Raw genomic sequence first — 18067 nt, 5'->3', positions numbered from 1 at the left:
ATTTCGGATCGTCCTAACATTCTAAGACGATTTAACGATGTCCGTGTGTCTGTCCGCCCGTCTGTTGTAATTACTCTAGAGCCTTCAAAAATTGAGATATTGAGCTGAAATTTGGCACAGGTACGTCTTGTTGATGCATGCTGGTCAAGTTCTTGAAAGGGCCAAATCGGACCATATAGACCGATCTGCCGATAAAGGGTCTAAAGCCCATAAAAGTTTTATTTATTACCCGACTTCGCTGAAATTTGAAACAGTGGGTTATTTTAAGCCTACCAACATCTGACATTAATATGGTTCAGATCGGATTATATTTAGATATGTATAGGTGCCATGTAGACCGATCACCCCTTTAAGGGTCTAAAGCCCATAAAATCTTTATATTTTAACCGATTTCGCTGAAATTCTATACAGAGAGTTGTTTTAGTTTTCCCAATATAAGACCCAAATATGGCTCAGATCGGACTATATTTAGATATAGCTGCCCTATATACCGATCTGCCGATAAAGGATCTGAAGCCCATAAAAGTTCTATTTATTACCCGATTTCGTTGAAATTTGAAACAGTGGGCTAATTTAAGCCTCCCAACATCTGACCTTAATATGGTTTAGATCGGACTATACTTAGATATAGCTGTCATTTATACCGATCTCCAAATAAAGGGTCTGAAGCCCATAAATGCTTTATTTTTCCTCCGATTTCGCTGAAATTTGAAAGAGTGAGTAGCTCAAGGCTTCTCTACATATGATCCAAATATGGTTTAGATTTGATACAGAGAGTTGTTCCTGTCTTCCCAATATAGGACCTAAATATGGTTAAGATCGGTCTATATTTAGATATAGCTGTCATATAGACCGATATGCCGATTAAGGGTCTGAAGTTCATAAAAGCTGGCGAATTTGGGTGCATGAGTTATTCAACGAATTGTGACGAAAGGAGGTTTTCATATATACCCGAAGTGGTGGGTATCCAAGTTCGACCCGGCCGAACTTTATGCCTTTTTACTTGTTTTTATCGACCTTGTTGATTTTTTGTTGGTTAAAACGTTCTTATTACATGACTGGATGCTGTTCAGTCTGATCAACCCATATTGTGGAGGGGATTTGTAGCCAGCAAGGGGCATACTTTCGTACTACTACTTGAGTTCATAATTGAAGGCATTAATTTATCGTATGACCACCACCAGTTCCTCTACTCCATGTTCGTATGAATGTTTGTTTACATATTCCTACAATGGGCATATGTATGTACTGACTGGACAGTTTCCATTAGTTTTTCAAGTGATGACTGTGGGATGGCTGCTGGCCGATATAAGTAGAACAAAAACAATCAAAGCTAAGGAAGAGCTGCCGTTGCTGATGCTCACACACTCACTAACAACACAGAGAATGTATGGCGAGAAGCTGGGCATGTGGATATATCCATTACATGAGAGTTGAGCGGAAATGGCCAAACTTACCACCACACAATTTTATAAAGAAAAAGTATAAAAAATCTTTTTATTTGGAAAAAATTTAAAAAAATCTATACTAACGTAACAGGAAGAGAAAAATTAATATGGGAATTTATATAGCCGATCGTAGTCCAGCTGTAGCGGCGTGAAGTAGTTCCTTAAGTAAGGCATATAGAGATAGAGTAAAGCCCACGGCTGCCATAAGGAACACCAAAGGGCTACACAACAAGATCAAAAGGAATAGCAACAAATCTCCATATTTTGCCAAAGTCATTAACCACAAAAGACGTCTGCAGGCATTATGGATACGGAATATCCACAATGATACGCCATTTTGCATTTTTGCACCAATGATAGACAACAAACGAAAGGTGCAAACGACAATAAATCGAATTAAGTTCCAAATCTTGTAAAGAAAACCTTTACGAGCACTCTCGTAAAAAAAGATTATAAATTTGGTAAAATTCTCCATCATTTGTGGAGGCAAAAATCTTAACAAATAGGCTGCCATCAGATTCCAAAATTGACTTTCTTGTAAAAGAGTCGCGGCGGATTTATCCTCTAACCTGGGGGATTCATTGGCATTTATATTAGCATTATGGTCATCTATCTTCGTATCATCATCGATGCTATTGTCGCTATCCCCCATATTTGAAGTATACAGGAAGGACTTTTTACCCAACATGCTTGTGTCACCCTCATAATGGCCATTATAGCCCTCAAGAGGTCGATGAGATCTTTGGCAGGAAAAATATTTTTAAAGTCAGTATTAAGTCAGTTAAAAAGACTTCAGCTTACTTACATATTTCCTAAGAGACTATTACGATAACGGCCAATGTAGGGAATAGAACGGCCGGGGGTAGAACGGCTGCTGCTAATAATAGTAGCAGCCCCATTTCCATCTAAATCAGGAAAATCATTGAAACCGTTTTGGAAACCAGACATTTTTGTTGAATTATTTCAGATTTAAGTCCAAAATTATTTTTATGTTTCTTTTCTTTTTGCAGTCGATATTTTTGTGTAGACCAATTCAAAAATTTTCAAAAAAGTGACATTAAAATCTTTGGGATGTTTTTTTTTTTTTTTCTTCGACTTCGCCTTTTCACACGAACAACTGTAAAAACGCACTATAAAAATATGGTGAGGAAGATAATGCGAACACATTCCGTACCAGTTGTTCCATGATATATTTACCAATTAGTGTACCGTAAACAGCTGAGTACAGTTTTTTCTCGCAAGTGTACTATCTGTCAACGAGTTTTGGCGGTGTGTGTGTGTGTGTTAATGTTAAGAACCATACAACCATGACATAATTACCAGGTAGTGTACCATAAACAGCTGAGTACAATTATTTGTCGCGAAGTGCGCTATCTGTCAACGAGTTTTGGTGGTGGTGTGTTTGTATTATAGTTAAGAACCATACACACGCAAAGAAATAAAATACCGCGAACTAGTTACATACAGAAAATCAGAGTTGCACTCATCGCTGGTTTTGACAGACTGCCACCACCTGTAAATGAATATATCTTGGTACCACTCAAGGTATATTGAGTGCACTGTCTATCACAATCAGTGATTAGTGCAACTCTGATTTTGTGTATATTACTATTTCGCGCCATTTTTCATTGTTTGTGTGTGTCATGCTTCTTTATTATAATACATACACACACACACAACCAAAACTCGTTGACAGATAGCGCACTTCGCGAGAAAAATTTGTTTACGTTATACTACCTGGTAATTATGTCATGAGTGGTACCGAGTTCTATGAACAAAATAGTAGCGACATGTCGCTGCATCAGGATAAATTTCGAACAAATTTAATTGCAAATGTAATTATATGCTCACGAAATGGACCGAATCAACTCTGCTTCAATACTGTTGCCTCTGTTGTGTGTTGTTGTATGACCTTTGTTTGTGTTCTGACAAAGAAAAGTGTCCGTCGGATTCGCAATAATTTAATAGGCATTTTCGCTGAGAATGAAGTCAGTACTAGGCTTAAGGCACACTTGAATGTTGCGTTAAGCCTAGTACCGACTTCGACTTTTCGCCCAAACAACTGTCAAAACGCATTATAAAAAATTGTTAAAAAGAAAATACGAACACATTCCGCAGAAATGGTACTGAGTTCTAAATTATTACCCGATTTGGCTGAAATTTTGCATGAGGTGTTTTGTTATGACTTTCAACAACTGAGCTAAGAATAGTTCAAATTGGACCATAACCTGATATAGCTGCCTTATAAATCGATCTGGGGTCTTGACTTCTTGAGCCGCTAGAGGGCACAATTCTTATCCGATTTGACTAAAATGTAGCATGAGGTGTTTTATTATGACTTCCAACAACTGTGCTGAGTATGGTATAAATCAGTCCATTACCTGATATAGCTGCCATATAAACCGATCTGGGGTCTTGACTTCTTGAGCCACTAGAGAACGCAATTATTACCCGATTTGGCTGAAATTTTGCATGAGGTGTTTTATTATGACTTCCAACAACTGTGCTGAGTATGGTATAAATCAATCCATTACCTGATATAGCTGCCATATAAACCGATCTGGGGTCTTGACTTCTTGAGCCACTAGAGAACGCAATTATTATCCGATTTGGCTGAAATTTTGCATGAGGTGTTTTATTATGACTTCCAACAACTGTGCTGAGTATGGTTCAAATCAGTTCATAACCTGATATAGCTGCCATATAAACCGATCTGGGGTCTTGACTTCTTGAGCCTCTAGAGGACGCAATTATTATCCGATTTGGCTGAAATTTTGCATGAGGTGTTTTGTTATGACTTTCAACAACTGTGCTAAGAACAGTTCAAATCGGTCCATAACCTAATATAGCTGTCATATAAACCGATCTGGGGTCTTGACTTCTTGAGCCTTTAGAAGATGCATTTATTATCCGATTTGGCTGAAATTTTACATGAGGTGATTTGTTATGACTTCCAACAACTGTGCTGAGTATGGTTCAAATCGGTCCATAACCTAATATAGCTGCCATATAAACCGATCTGGGGTCTTGACTTCTTGAGCCTCTAGAGGACGCAATTATTGTCCGATTTAGCTGAAATTTTATTTAGCGGCTTCTCTCACGACCTTTAACATACGTGTCGAAAATGGCATGAATCGGTTTAAAGCCTAATGCAGCTGCCCTATAAACCGATCTCCCTATTTTACTTCTTCAGCCCCTAAAGTGCGCAATTCTTACTAGATTTGGCTGAAATTTTACACAATGACTTCTACTATGGTCTCCAATATTCATTTCAATTATGGTTCGAAATGAACCATAACGTATTTATTCTATTTTATTTCACTCTCCTCCTAACAACCCCTTTTGTAAATTGAGCAGCAGACATTTTTAGCAAACAACAGATTTTTAGCCGGCAGTCTGATGGTCTGAAATTCTCAACATTCTGCTATGACAGCAGAACAACGGTTGTAGTAGCAGCAAAATTAACTACTAACAGTCAGCAGACAGTGTTTGCCATTATCAGCAGACTTTTCTCTATGAGTGTAGCCAAGTTTCATTTTGTGTGTAAATAAGGAAAACTTTTCCAACACCTCAGCCATTTAAATTCATTAGGTATGTACATAATTACAACAACAATATATATATTAAGTCATCGCTGTCTGTACACTTTTTACGTTTTAAATGTGAATTTTAAAGATACTATTATCGCATTGAATGTCACCATGCCACAAATGAATCATTGTAGATTACATCTGTCCACTCTGAGGCACGCCATTTGATTGCATTTTTTAATCAAAGTTCGTTGTACGCTACCCTTGCCGCTGCCTCCCGCATGTTAATGAAAATTGTTTATTAAAAATTAAAAAAAAAGGAAAATTGACCTTGACATTCTCCATAGACAATGACATGAAAATAATAGATAGATGAATGGATGGTTGACATGATGAGTTCAGTTTTTATTTTGATTGGTTTTACTATGGATTGACTTTAATTATAGGGTTTAAGCGGTGAACCCTGTATTGCAATATCATTGTGTCACATACAACAGCACACTTTTCGAACTATAAAATTCACTTAATTCACTATTATTAAAATAAAACAGAGCATTTCCATTGACATCTGTTATTACAATGTGAGCTACGATTATTAAAAAACATCATTGATAATAAATGTAATTAAGAGTTTGCTAATGACAACTTATGAAAATGAGACATATGGATTACGAAAGGTAAAAAACGAATTAAGTTTGGATAAATCTCATCTTTTACAGGTGAGGACTTAATTTGGCAGAGAAACGGTCTAGAGGTATTGACCCACAAACATTAAGATCCTTGAAAAAATAGACCGGTATAGAAACAAGTAAAAAGGCGTTAAGTTCCGGGCCAGGCCAAACTTTGGATGCCCACCATCTCGGGTAAATATGTAAACCATCTTTCGTCAAAATCCGGTAAAAAAGTATACCTTATGCCCCATAGCAGCTATATCTAAATAGGTTTCGATTTGGATCAAATACTAACAAGTACATGTCGAAAAGCCTAACATAAGTCATTGTCCCAAATTTCGGCGACATCGAACAATAAATGCGCCTTTTATGGGCCCATGACTTTAAATCGAGACATCAGTCTGTGTGGCAGCTGTAACCAAATCTGAACCGATTTGGACCAAACTGCAGAAAGATGTCGCAGGTCCTAACACAACTCACTGTACCAAATTTCAGCAAAATCTGGTAATAAATGTGGCTTTTATGGGCGCAATACCTTAAATCGAGAGATCGGTCTATATGGCAGCTATATGCAAATTTTGGTCGATCTGTGCCATATTGCAGATGTTTGTCGAGGGACTTAACTTAACACACTCTCCCAAATTTCGGCGACATCGGACAATAAATGCGCCTTTTATGGGACCAAAACCTTAAATGGAGAGATCAGTCTATATGCCAGCTATATCCAAATCTGGACCGATCTGAGCCAAATTGAAGAAGGATGTCGAAGGGCCTAACACAACTCACTGTCCGAAATTTTGGCAAAATCGGACAATAAATGCGCATTTTTATGGCCCATAACCTTAAGTCGAGAGATCGGCCTATATGGCACCTATATCCAAATTTGGACCGATGTGGGCCAAATTGAAGAAGGAAGTCAAAGGGCCTAACACAACTCACTGTTCCAAATTTCGGTGTCATCGGACAATAAATGCGCCTTTTATGAGCCCGAAACCTTAAATCGAGAGATCGGTCTATATGACAGCATTATCCAAATCTGGACAGATCAGAGTCAAATTGACGAAGGATGTCGAAGGGCCTAACACATCTCTCTGTCCCAAATTTTGGCAAAATCGGACAATAAATGCGCCTTTTATGGGCGCAAGACCTTAAATCGAGAGATCGGTCTATATGACAGCTATATCCAAATCTGGACCGATCTGAGCCAAATTGAAGAAGGATGTGGAAGGGCCCAGCACAACTCACTGTCCCAAATTTTGGCAAAATCGGACGATAAATGCGCCTTTTATGGGCCCAAAACCTTAAATCGAGAGATCGGTCTAATTGGCAGTTATATCCAAATATTGACCGATCTGAGCTAAATTGAAGAAGGATGTCGAAGGGCCTAACACAACTCGCTGTCCCAAATGTCGGCAATGAGGGACAATTAATGCGCCTTTTATGGGCCCAAAAACCTAAAATCGGCGATAAGTCTATATGACAGCTATATCCAATTCTGGACCGATCTGGGCCATATTGCAGAAGTATGTCGAGGGGCTTAACTTAATTTACTGTCTCAAATTTCGGCGACATCGGACAATAAATGCGCCTTTTATGGCCCAAAACCTTAAATCGAGAGATCGTCCTCTACGACAGTTATATTCAAATCTGGACCGATCTGGGCTAAATTGAAGAAGGATGTCGAAGGGCCTAACACAGTTCACTGCCCCAAATTGCGGCGATATCGGACAATAAATGCGCCTTTTATGGCCCAAAACCTTAAATCGAGAGATCGGTCTATATGGCAGTTATATGCAAATCTTGATCGATTTGGGCCAAATTGAAGAAAGATGTCGAAGGGCCCAACACAACTCACTGTCCCAAATTTCGGCGGCATCGAACAATAAATGCGCCTTTTATGGGTCCAAAACCATAAATGGAGAAATCTGTACCAATCTGGGCCAAATTGGAGGAAGATGTCGAAGGGCCATTGTCCCAAATTTCAGCAAAATCGGCTAATAAATGTGACTTTTATGGGCCAAAGACCCTAAATCGGCGGATCGGTCTGTATGGGGGTTATATCAACATATAGTCCGATATAGCCCATCTTCGAACTTAACCTGCTTATGGACAAATCTGTGCAAAGTTTCAGCTCAATATCTCTATTTTTAAAAACTATAGCGTGATTTCAACAGTCAGATGGGGTACCTAGGGGGGCTGCCCCACCCTAAAACTTACCAAACATTTATTTAGACCAATCACGACATTATGGGACTCAAATGAAAGGTATTTAAGATTAGAAAACGTATCTGATGTCCAATTGTCGGACCAAGTGTTTGGGGGACCACCCCAACCCCCAAAACACTCCAAAATCGTACATATTTACCCACCATGGCAATATGGGACTCAAATGAAAGGTATTTTCGAGTAGAATACGAATTTGATAACCAAATGTGGGACCAAGTTTCTGGGGGTCCACCTCTTCCCCAAAACTTTTTTACTGACCGTGACAATTTGCAAATTGCAAATTTTGCCCATGAACATTCCACTAAGGAACAGGGGCAAACTTCTCACATATCAATGAGTGCAGTCCGATTCAAGTTTAAGCTCAATGATAAGGGACCTATTTTTTATAGCCGAGTCCGAACGGCGTGCCGCAGTGCGACACCTCTTTGGAAAGAAGTTTTACATGGCAAAGTACCTCACATATGTTGCCAGTATTAGGAGGGGAAAACCACCGCTGAACATTTTTTCTGATAGTCTCGCCAAGATTCGAACCCAGGCGTTCAGCGTCATAGGCGGACATGCTAACCTCTGCGCTACGGTGGCCTCCGTGGACCATGACAATACGGGTCTTAAATAAAAGCTATTTAAGTGTAAAATACGAATCTGATATCCAGATGTGGGACCAAGTGTTTGGGGGGCCCATCCCATCCCCGAGAATATCCCCCAAAAAAGAGAAAATTTACGGCCATAGCAATATGAGGCTCAAATGAAAGGTCTTTGGAAGTAAAGCGCCAATCTAATGTTAATGTTCGGAAAGAGTGTCTATGGGGTCACCCCATAACGCCACCCAAATAGGAAGTATATGCTGACCATTGCAATATGAGGCTCAAAAAAGAGGGGGTTTTAAGATATATATTTCCAAAGCCAGGTCACTGAGTGGCAGCCCCATCCCCCAAAATACCCCCCAAACCCGTCATGTTTGCCGACTATGGCAAAATGGAGCTCAAATGAAGGGTATTTGGGATTAGACCATGAATCTGACATCAACTTTCGGGACCAACTGTCTAGGGGAGGTCCCACCACCATAACAACCCTCAAGACAATTTGGGTCTTCGAGACTGTGGAGCTTGATATTCATAGTTTTTGGGGTTCATACCCCAAACCGGACATATTTGCTGGCTTTTTCAATAAGGGGTTTAAGTGAATGGTATTTGAGATTAGAAAACGAATTTGATATCCGATTTTGAGGCCAATGGCACTATGGGGTTCAAATATATGAGAATAGAGCAGGTTACTGATATATTTTCAGGGATTAGTGATTGGTGGACAACCCCACCTCCCAAAATACCCCTAAATCGAGCATATTTACCGACCATGTCAATGTGGGGCTTAAATGAAAGGAATTGGGGGTAGATCAAGAATTGATACCCACTTTCGAGACCAATTTTCTGGGGGTCCACCCCTACCCCAAAATATCCCACAAACAGCTATTTTTTACTGACCATCGCAATATGGGACTCAAATAAAGGTATTTGAGAGTAGAATTCGAATTTTATATCCAAATGTGGTATTTAGGGCATCACTCCTTCCCCAAAATACCCCCCAAGGGGTAAACATTTTTCAACCATGCCAATATGTGGCTCACATGAAAGGAATTTGAGATTAGAAAACGAATTTGATAAGCATTAAATCTTCCAAGAAAATTAAAAGAAGGCGCAGCGGAGCGGGCCCGGTCCAGCTAGTTTCTTATAAAAATCTAAAAAAATCCCCCTAGAATATCCATGGCTAGCCTATAACTTTCTTATGATTTTATCCCTGATCAAAGTTAGAAAATTTTTTTTTCCATTTTGTAATCTCTCCTACAAACTGATAATTGCAGCAAGTAAAATTGCCCAGCGGTAATCGAGACAAATTTCAAATATGAAATAGGAATTTAGAATAAATTCTGTCAAATGTTGTCGTCTTACCTTTATTTGGCACATTTTATTTAGAAATCTTTAACATGATAGAGATTCTGAAAAGAAAAAAATAAACAAAATAATTTTTATAAGTGATGTGCATACAATTATTTGAAGGTTTTCTATTTATGTGGCATTCTTTCCTCAAGTTGAGTGACAGCTCTTCCATTACACACGATGTAACCAAATACCCAGAGAATTTCAAACCTTACGCAAAGGTCGCTTTTATAAGGAAACCCTTACCCCATAAATCCATCAATAGTTTAATTGGCTAATTATTATCAACCAGGCAACCATGAATTAAACAACCTATTGCACTAAAGACTCTCTTATATACATCATAGTCAACTTGAAGATATAATTTCATAATAGAATAGTGCCAAGGTTAATTAGCTATACGAAATGAAGACCCACTTGGAAGAGAAGAACCAAAGAATTACATCGTTTTGCTCAACATTTCATGGCATGTAAAGATTTTTGTTTTTTTTGCCATTCTCTTGTCACAACACTTTTGAAGTATGGCAAAAAGCAAAAGGTGCTAAATAGATTTGTTAAAAATGTCAAAAATAAAAATCGAATTTATTCGAAAATTATAAAATTAACACAATTTTGCAGATAAAGCAAGAACTTTGGATACCCTCCACCTCGGGTATATATGTAAACCACCTTTCGTCAAAATCCCATGAAAAATGCATACTTTATGCCCCATTGCAGCTATATCGAAATATGTTGCGATTTGGACAAAATACTAATAAGTACAAGTCATTGTTCAATTGTGTATAACAAAATATTGATCTTTTTATACCCACCACCGAAGGATGGGGGTATATTCATTTTGTCATTCCGTTTGCAACACATCGAAATATCCATTTCCGACCCTATAAAGTATATATATTCTTGATCAGCGTGAAAATCTAAGACGATCTAGACATGTCCGTCCGTCTGTCCGTCTGTCTGTTGAAATCACGCTACAGCCTTTAAAAATAGAGATATTGAGCTGAAATTTTGCACAGATTCTTTTTTTGTCCATAAGCAGGTTAAGTTCGAAGATGGGCTATATCGGACTATATCTTGATATAGCCCCCATATAGACCGATCCGCCGATTTGGGGTCTTAGGCCCATAAAAGCCACATTTATTATCCGATTTTGCTGAAATTTGGGACAGTGAGTTGTGTTAGGCCCCTCGACATCCTTCGTCAATTTGGCTCAGATCGGTCCAGATTTGGATATAGCTGCCATATAGACCGATCCTCAGATTTAGGGTCTTAGGCCCATAAAAGCCACATTTTATATCCGATTTGGATGAAAATTGACACAGTGAGTTGTGTTAGGCCCTTCAACATTCTTCGTCAATTTGGCCCAGATCGGTCCAGATTTGGATATAGCTGCCATATAGACCGATCCTCCAATTTATGGTCTTAGGCCCATAAAAGCCACATTTATAATCCGATTTCGCTGAAATTTGGGACAGTGAGTTGCGTTGAGCCCTTCGACATCCTTCATCAATTTGGCCTAGATCGGTCCAGTTTTGGATATAGCTGCCATATAGACCGATCCTCCGATTTATGGTCTTAGGCCCATAATAGCCACATTTACTATCCGATTTTGCTGAAATTTGGACAGTGAGTTGCGTTGAGCCCTTCGATATCCTTCGTCAATTTAGCTCAGATCGGTCCAAATTTGGATATAGCTGCCATATAGACCGATCCTCCGATTTATGGTCTTAGGCCCATAAAAGCCACATTTATTATCCGATTTTGCTGAAATTTAGGACAGTGAGTTGCCTTAGGCCCTTCGACATCTTTCTTTTATTTGGCCCTGATCGGTTCAGATTTGGATATAGCTGCCATATAGACCGATCTCTCGATTTAAGGTTTTGGCCCATAAAAAGCGCATTTATTGTCCGATGCCGCCGAAATTTGGGACAATGACTTGTGTTGGGACCTTCGATATTTGTCTTCAATTTGGCTTAGATCGGTCCAGATTTGGATATAGCTGCCATATAGACCGATCTCTCGGTTGAACAATGACTTGTACTTATAAGCATTTGGTCTAAATCGGATGATATCTATAGAGCTGCTATGTGGCATAAGGTATGCATTTTTCACTGGATTTTGACGAAATGTGGTTCACATATATACCCGAGGTGGTGGGTATCCAAAGTTCGGCCCGGCCGAACTTAACGCCTTCTTACTTGTTAGTAGCTATATCTAAAAATAAACACATCTGTCGATAAGCCTAACATAAGTCACTGTATCAAATTTCAGTGAAATCGGATTATAAATACACCCTTTATGCGGCCAAGACTTTAAATCGAGATATGGGTCTATATGGCAGCTATATCCAAGTCTGGACCGATTTGGGCCAAGTTGCAGAACAATGTCGGAGAGCGTAACACAACTCACTGTCCCAAATTTCGGCGACATAGGACAATAAATGCGCCTTTTATGGGCGCGAGACCTTAAATCGAGAAATCGGTCTATATGGCAGCTATATTCTAATCCGGATCGAACTGGGCAAAATTGAAAGAGGATATCGAAGGTCCTAACACGACTCACTGTCCCAAATGTTGACAAAATCGGTCAATAAATGCCCCTTTTATGGGCTCAAGACCTTAAATCAAGAGATCGATCTATATGACAGCCATATCCATATCTGGACCGATCTCGGCCAAATTGCAGAAAGATGTCGAAGGGCTTAACACAATTCACTCTACCAAATTTCAGAAAAATCGGATAATAAATGTGGGTTTTATGGGCCTAAGACCCTAAATCGGCGGATCGGCCTATATGACAGCTATATGCAAAACTGGACCGATCTGAGCCAAATTGAAGAACAAAGTCGAAAGGCCCAACACAACTCACTGTCCCAAATTTCAGCAAAATCGGATAAAAAATGTGGCTTTTATGGGCCTAAGACCCTAAATCGGCGGATCGGCCTATATGACAGCTATATGCAAAACTGGACCGATCTGAGCCATATTGAAGAACAAAGTCGAAAGGCCCAACACAACTCATTGTCCCAAATTTTGGCAAAATCGGAAAATAAATGCGCCTTTTATGGGCCCAAAATCTTAAATTGAGAGAACGGTCTATATGACAGCTATATTAAAATCTGAACCGATCTGGGCTAAATTGAAGAAGGATTTCGAAGGGCCTAACAAAACTCACTGTCCCAAATTTTGGCGACATCGGAGAATAAATGCGCCTTTTATGGCACCAAAACTTTAAACCGAGAGATCGGTCTCTATGACAGCTATATTCAAATCTGGACCGATCTGGACCAAATTAGAGATGGATATCGAAGGTCCTAACACAACTCATTGTCCCAAGTTTCCGCGAAATCGGACAATAAGTGCGCCTTTTATGAGCTCAAAACCTTAAATCGAGAGATCGGTCTCTATGACATCTATATCTAAATATAGTCCGATCTGAACCACATTTAGATCGGATGTTGGGAGTCCTAAAGCTACGTAATTTTTAAAATTTCAGCGAAATCGTGTAATAAATACAGGTTTTATGGGCTCAAAACTTTAAATCGAGAGATCGGTCTATATGACAGCTATGCCTAAATATAGTCCGATCTGAATCATATTTGAGTACTTTGTTGGGAGGCTTTAAACTACTTAATTTTTAAAATTTCAGCGAAATCGGGTAATAAATAAAGCTTTTATGGGCTTCAGACCCTTTATCGGCAGTTCAGTCTATATAACAGCTATATCTAAATATAGTCCTATCTGAACCATATTTGGGTCCTATGTTGGGAGGTCTAAAAATACTCACTGTTTCAAATTTCAGCGAAATCGGTTAAAAAATAAAGCATTAATCGGCATTAGACCCTTAATCGGGGTATAGGTCCGATCTGAACCATATTTGGGTCAGATGTCGGGAGGCCTAAAACTACTCACTGTTTCAAACTTCAGCGAAATCGGATAATAAATAAAGCTTTTATGGGCTTCAGACCCCTTCAGCTATATCCAAATATGGTTCGATTTGGCCCGTTCAAAAACCTAACCAGCGTGCATCAAAAAGACGTATCTGTGCCAAATTTCAGCTCAATATCCCAATTTTTGAAGGCTGTAGAGTGATTACAACAGACGGACGGACATGGCTAGATCGACTTATAATGTCATGACGATCAAGAATATATATACTTTTTAGGGTCTTACGATTAATATTTCGAGGAGTTACAAACAGAATGACGAAATTAGTATACCCCTATCCTATGGTGGAGGGTATACAAATATAACGCATCCTGGCGAGACCATCAGAAAAAATTTTCAGCGGTGGTTTTCCCCTCCTAATGCTGGCAACATTTGTGAGGTACTATGCCATATAAAACTTCTCACTAAACAGGTGCCGCACCGCACTCCGTTCCTTGGCTATAAAAAGCAGGCACCTTATCATTGAGGTTAAACTTGAATCGGACTACACTCATTGATAGTAAGAAGTTTGCCAATGTTCTTTAGTGGAATGTTCATTGGCAAAATTTATATTGTACTTAGTTTGGTTGCGATTGTAAATAGGCCAAAACGGTCCATGTTTTGATATAGGTGCCATAGAAACCGATCTTGGGTCTTGACTTCTTGAGCCTCTAGAGGGCTTAATTCTCGTCTAATTTGAATGAAATTTTGCACGTTGCGTTTTGGTATCACTTCCAATAACTGTGTTAAGTATGATACAAATCGGTTCATAATCTGGTATATCTGTCATATAAACCGATTTTGGATCTTGACTTCTTGAGCCAATAGAATGCGCAATTCTCATCCGATTTGGCTGAAATTTTGCATGAGGTGTTTTGTTATGACTTCCAATAACTGTGGAAAGTATAGCGCAAATCGGTACATAATCTGATATAGCTGCCATATAAACCGATCTGGGATCTTGACTTTTTGAGCCTCTAGAGGGCGCAATTCTCATCCGATTTGGAAAAAATTTTGTACAACGGCTTCTCTCATGACCTTCATGACATACGTGTCCAATAGGGTCTGAATCGATATATAGCTTGATAAAGCTTCCATATAAACCGATCTCCCGATTTTGCTTCTTGAGCACCTACAAGGCGAAATTCTTATCCGAATGGACTGAAATATTACACAATGACTTCTACAATGTTCAGCATTCATTTATGGTCCGAATCGGACTATAACTTGATATAGCTCCAATAGCACAACAGTTCTTATTCAATATTCTTTGTTTGCCCAAAAAGAGATACTGCGCATAGAACTCGTCATATGCGATCCATGGTGAAGGGTTTATAAGATTCGGCCCGGCCTAACTTAGCACGCTCTTACTTGTTAGAACAAACAATAGCAATAAGTAGACTAATATCAGCATATTTTTCCATGTTATCGGCTACTAAAAAAATCGAATTGCAATTTTTCAACAAGATTTAAGCTTTTATAGATATCTGTAAAACTTTATTTCCTCCGATATAAACTTTTTCCTATAAAATATACTGCACTATCTGTAATTGCTAATAGACTCTTTTTTTCGAACCTCTATCGTCACGTTTATGGACCTAATTTTCTAAAAAGTCATAAATTTTTATAATTTAATTTTCTTTTTTCCCTTCATAATATATATGAGGTTTTGACAATCAGCATGACTAATATTTTCCCATAACCCCTCAAAAAAAAAAAAAAAAAAAAAAAAAAAAAAAAAAAAAAAAAAAAATAACAAGCAAGAGCGTGCTAAGGTAGGCCGGGCCGAATCTTATATACCCTCCACTATGGATAGCATTTGTCGAGTTCTTTGCGTGATATCTTTTTTTGGGCAAACAAAGGATAATGAAAAGGAATTGTTATGCTATCGGAGCTATATCAAGTTATAGTACGATTCGGACCATAAATGAATGCTGAACATTGTAGAAGTCATTGTGTAATATTTCAGTCCATTCGGATAAGAATGGCCTTGCCTTGTAAGTGCTCAAGAAGCAAAATTGGGAGATCGGTTTATATGAGAGCTGTATGAAGCTATTGATCGACTCAGACCATATTAGACACGTATGTTGAAGGGTCATGAGAGAAGCCGTTGTACACAATTTCTTCCGAATCGGAAGAGAGGCTCAACAAGTCAAGATCTAAGATCCGTTTATATGGCAGCTATATCAGGTTATGTACCGATTTGCGACGTACTAAGCACCGTTGATGAAAGTCATAACAAAACATCTCATGCCAAATTTCAGCCAAATCGGGTGTGATTTGCGCCCTCTAGCGGCTCAGGAAGTCAAGATCCAAGATCGTTTTATATGGCAGCTCTACCAGATTCTGAACCGTTTTGAGTCATACTTAGCACAGTTGCTGGAAATGATACCACTACAACACGTGCAAATTTTCAGTCAAATCGGACAAGAATGGCGCCCTCTTAAGGCTCAAGAAGTCAAGACCCCAGATCGGTTTACATAGCAGCTTTATCAGGTTATGGTCCGATTTAGACCATACTTAGCACAGTTGCTGGAAGTGATACCAAAACACCATGTGCAAAATTTAAGTCAAATCGGGCAAGAATTGCGCCCTCTAGCGGCTACAGAAGTCAAGATCGGTGTCACAAAAAGAAGGACGAAATAAGTATACCCCCATCCTATGGTGAAGGGTATAAAAAACACATACAACACAATGCGTAGCTTTTGTTTATATGTTTATTTACCATAGAAGCAAAAAACAAAATGTCTAAACACAAAAGCGGGAATAACCAATTGTTTCAACAATTTATTGTTCTCAAATAAAATTTAAAAATAATTTAAAATACACACACTTGCTCCCCTTCCTCCTCCTCCATAACTACAACTAAAAATTAAGAAATGAAATTTCATTTAGAAACCATGGAAATAGAAAAACTTTCAAATGATATAGGGTTGCCCAAAAAGTAATTGCGGATTTTTTAAAAGAAAGTAAATTCATTTTTAATAAAACTTAGAATGAAATTTAATCAAATATACTTTTTTCACACTTTTTTTCTAAAGCAAGCTTAAAGTAACAGCTGATAACTGACAGAAGAAAGAATGCAATTACAGAGTCACAAGCTGTGAAAAAATTTGTCAACGCCGACTATATGAAAAATCCGCAATTAATTTTTGGGCAACCCAATATTTTCCCCACCGACCCCAACCGCCTAAGGTAGTGAGTGAGTTGTTTCTGTTTTCTAGTGGCACATATCACCGGGTAAACAATCGCTTAATGAGTCACCCTGAATGCTGGAGACATTCGGACGGAAGATAATATGCCGCGCGCTGAACTGCTTTATAACAAGACAAACATCAATACTTTATTCAACTACACGTAATAATCTCAAATTCCAGTGAAATGACAATCATTTCCGTATTTTCTTCATGTAGGAGCTTTTTAAATGCTCCACCTTATGGGAAATAGACTGAAAATTGTGTGTGCCTTAAGTAGTGGTGTATCTCCATCTGGTGATCTATAAAAAGCTGCACATAGATACAAGATTTGCTATGCATATGTTGTTGCTAAGCTAAGTGATGCGTTGCATAGAATCGAGTTCATTCAACAACAAAAAAATTGCTTCCAATTTTTCTTTCTTTCCACTTGAGATGCATTTGGGCACTTCATTCTCAAGTGCTGTGATTCATGGTTCTTTGATTTATTCTTGTTGCCGAGTTGGAGAAAGTCTAAACTATTTTTAATTTTCATGAAAATCTTTTTTTAAATTAAACACTCGAGGTATTAGGTGTGGGTGATGTATGATTATTGGATGTTTTCTCTTATTTTGTTTAAAAGGGGCTTAGAGGGATTGCCGCTTAATGAAAAATCTAATTGCAATATGACCTTGTGGAGTGAGTGGCGTCAAACAGCAAACAGCTACAACTAATAAATCTCAAGCAGGTATGCGGACATTGTGTCATCTTGGAAAAGTCTTATTACAGACTTTTCCAAGATGACACCTATCGTGAACAGATATTTGACTGGAATTAGCAGGCCATCCCAGACAAATATCTGTCCACTATAGGTGTCATCTTGGAAAAGTCTGTAATAAGACATTCTCACCGGATGGCGATAAATATGTTAAGGACTATCCGAAGAAAAGCCTAACCGATCTGAACCATATACGACGCAGATGTCGAAAAACCTAACATAAGTCACTGTGTCATATTTCAGTGAAATCGGATAATAAATGCGCCTTTTATGGGGCCAAAACTTTAAAATCGAGATATCGGTCTATATGGCAGCTAAATCCAAACCTAGACCGATTTGGGCCAAGTTGCATAAAAATGTTGAAGGGCCCAACACAACTCA

At 38.6% G+C, this 18067-nt stretch overlaps 2 protein-coding genes across 7 annotated transcripts in view; both read right to left on the bottom strand.

The window, feature by feature from the left end:
- The window catches only part of LOC106086939 (protein draper), a 100545-nt gene that overhangs the window by 44219 nt on the left and 38259 nt on the right, over window positions 1-18067 (bottom strand). For all 6 annotated transcript variants that reach the window (XM_059371025.1, XM_059371026.1, XM_013251758.2 and 3 more), the window contains one exon: window positions 9822-9868. The gene's annotated coding sequence lies outside the window, so the exon portion shown is untranslated. The remainder of the gene's footprint in view (window positions 1-9821; window positions 9869-18067) is intronic.
- LOC106086941 (uncharacterized) lies at window positions 1484-2530 on the bottom strand. The gene is made up of 2 exons (XM_013251763.2): window positions 2254-2530; window positions 1484-2188 (listed from the first exon to the last, which is right to left on the bottom strand). Exons 1-2 carry the CDS (start codon window positions 2394-2396, stop codon window positions 1564-1566), a joined length of 768 nt encoding a protein of 255 aa, XP_013107217.2. The 5' UTR covers window positions 2397-2530; the 3' UTR covers window positions 1484-1563.

This window comes from Stomoxys calcitrans, chromosome 1 (genome assembly GCF_963082655.1).
Source record: "Stomoxys calcitrans chromosome 1, idStoCalc2.1, whole genome shotgun sequence".
Classification (NCBI taxonomy): Eukaryota; Metazoa; Arthropoda; class Insecta; order Diptera; family Muscidae; genus Stomoxys; species Stomoxys calcitrans.
The sequence above is the reverse complement of the archived record's forward strand: the minus strand, read 5'-3'. Positions and strand labels throughout refer to the sequence as shown.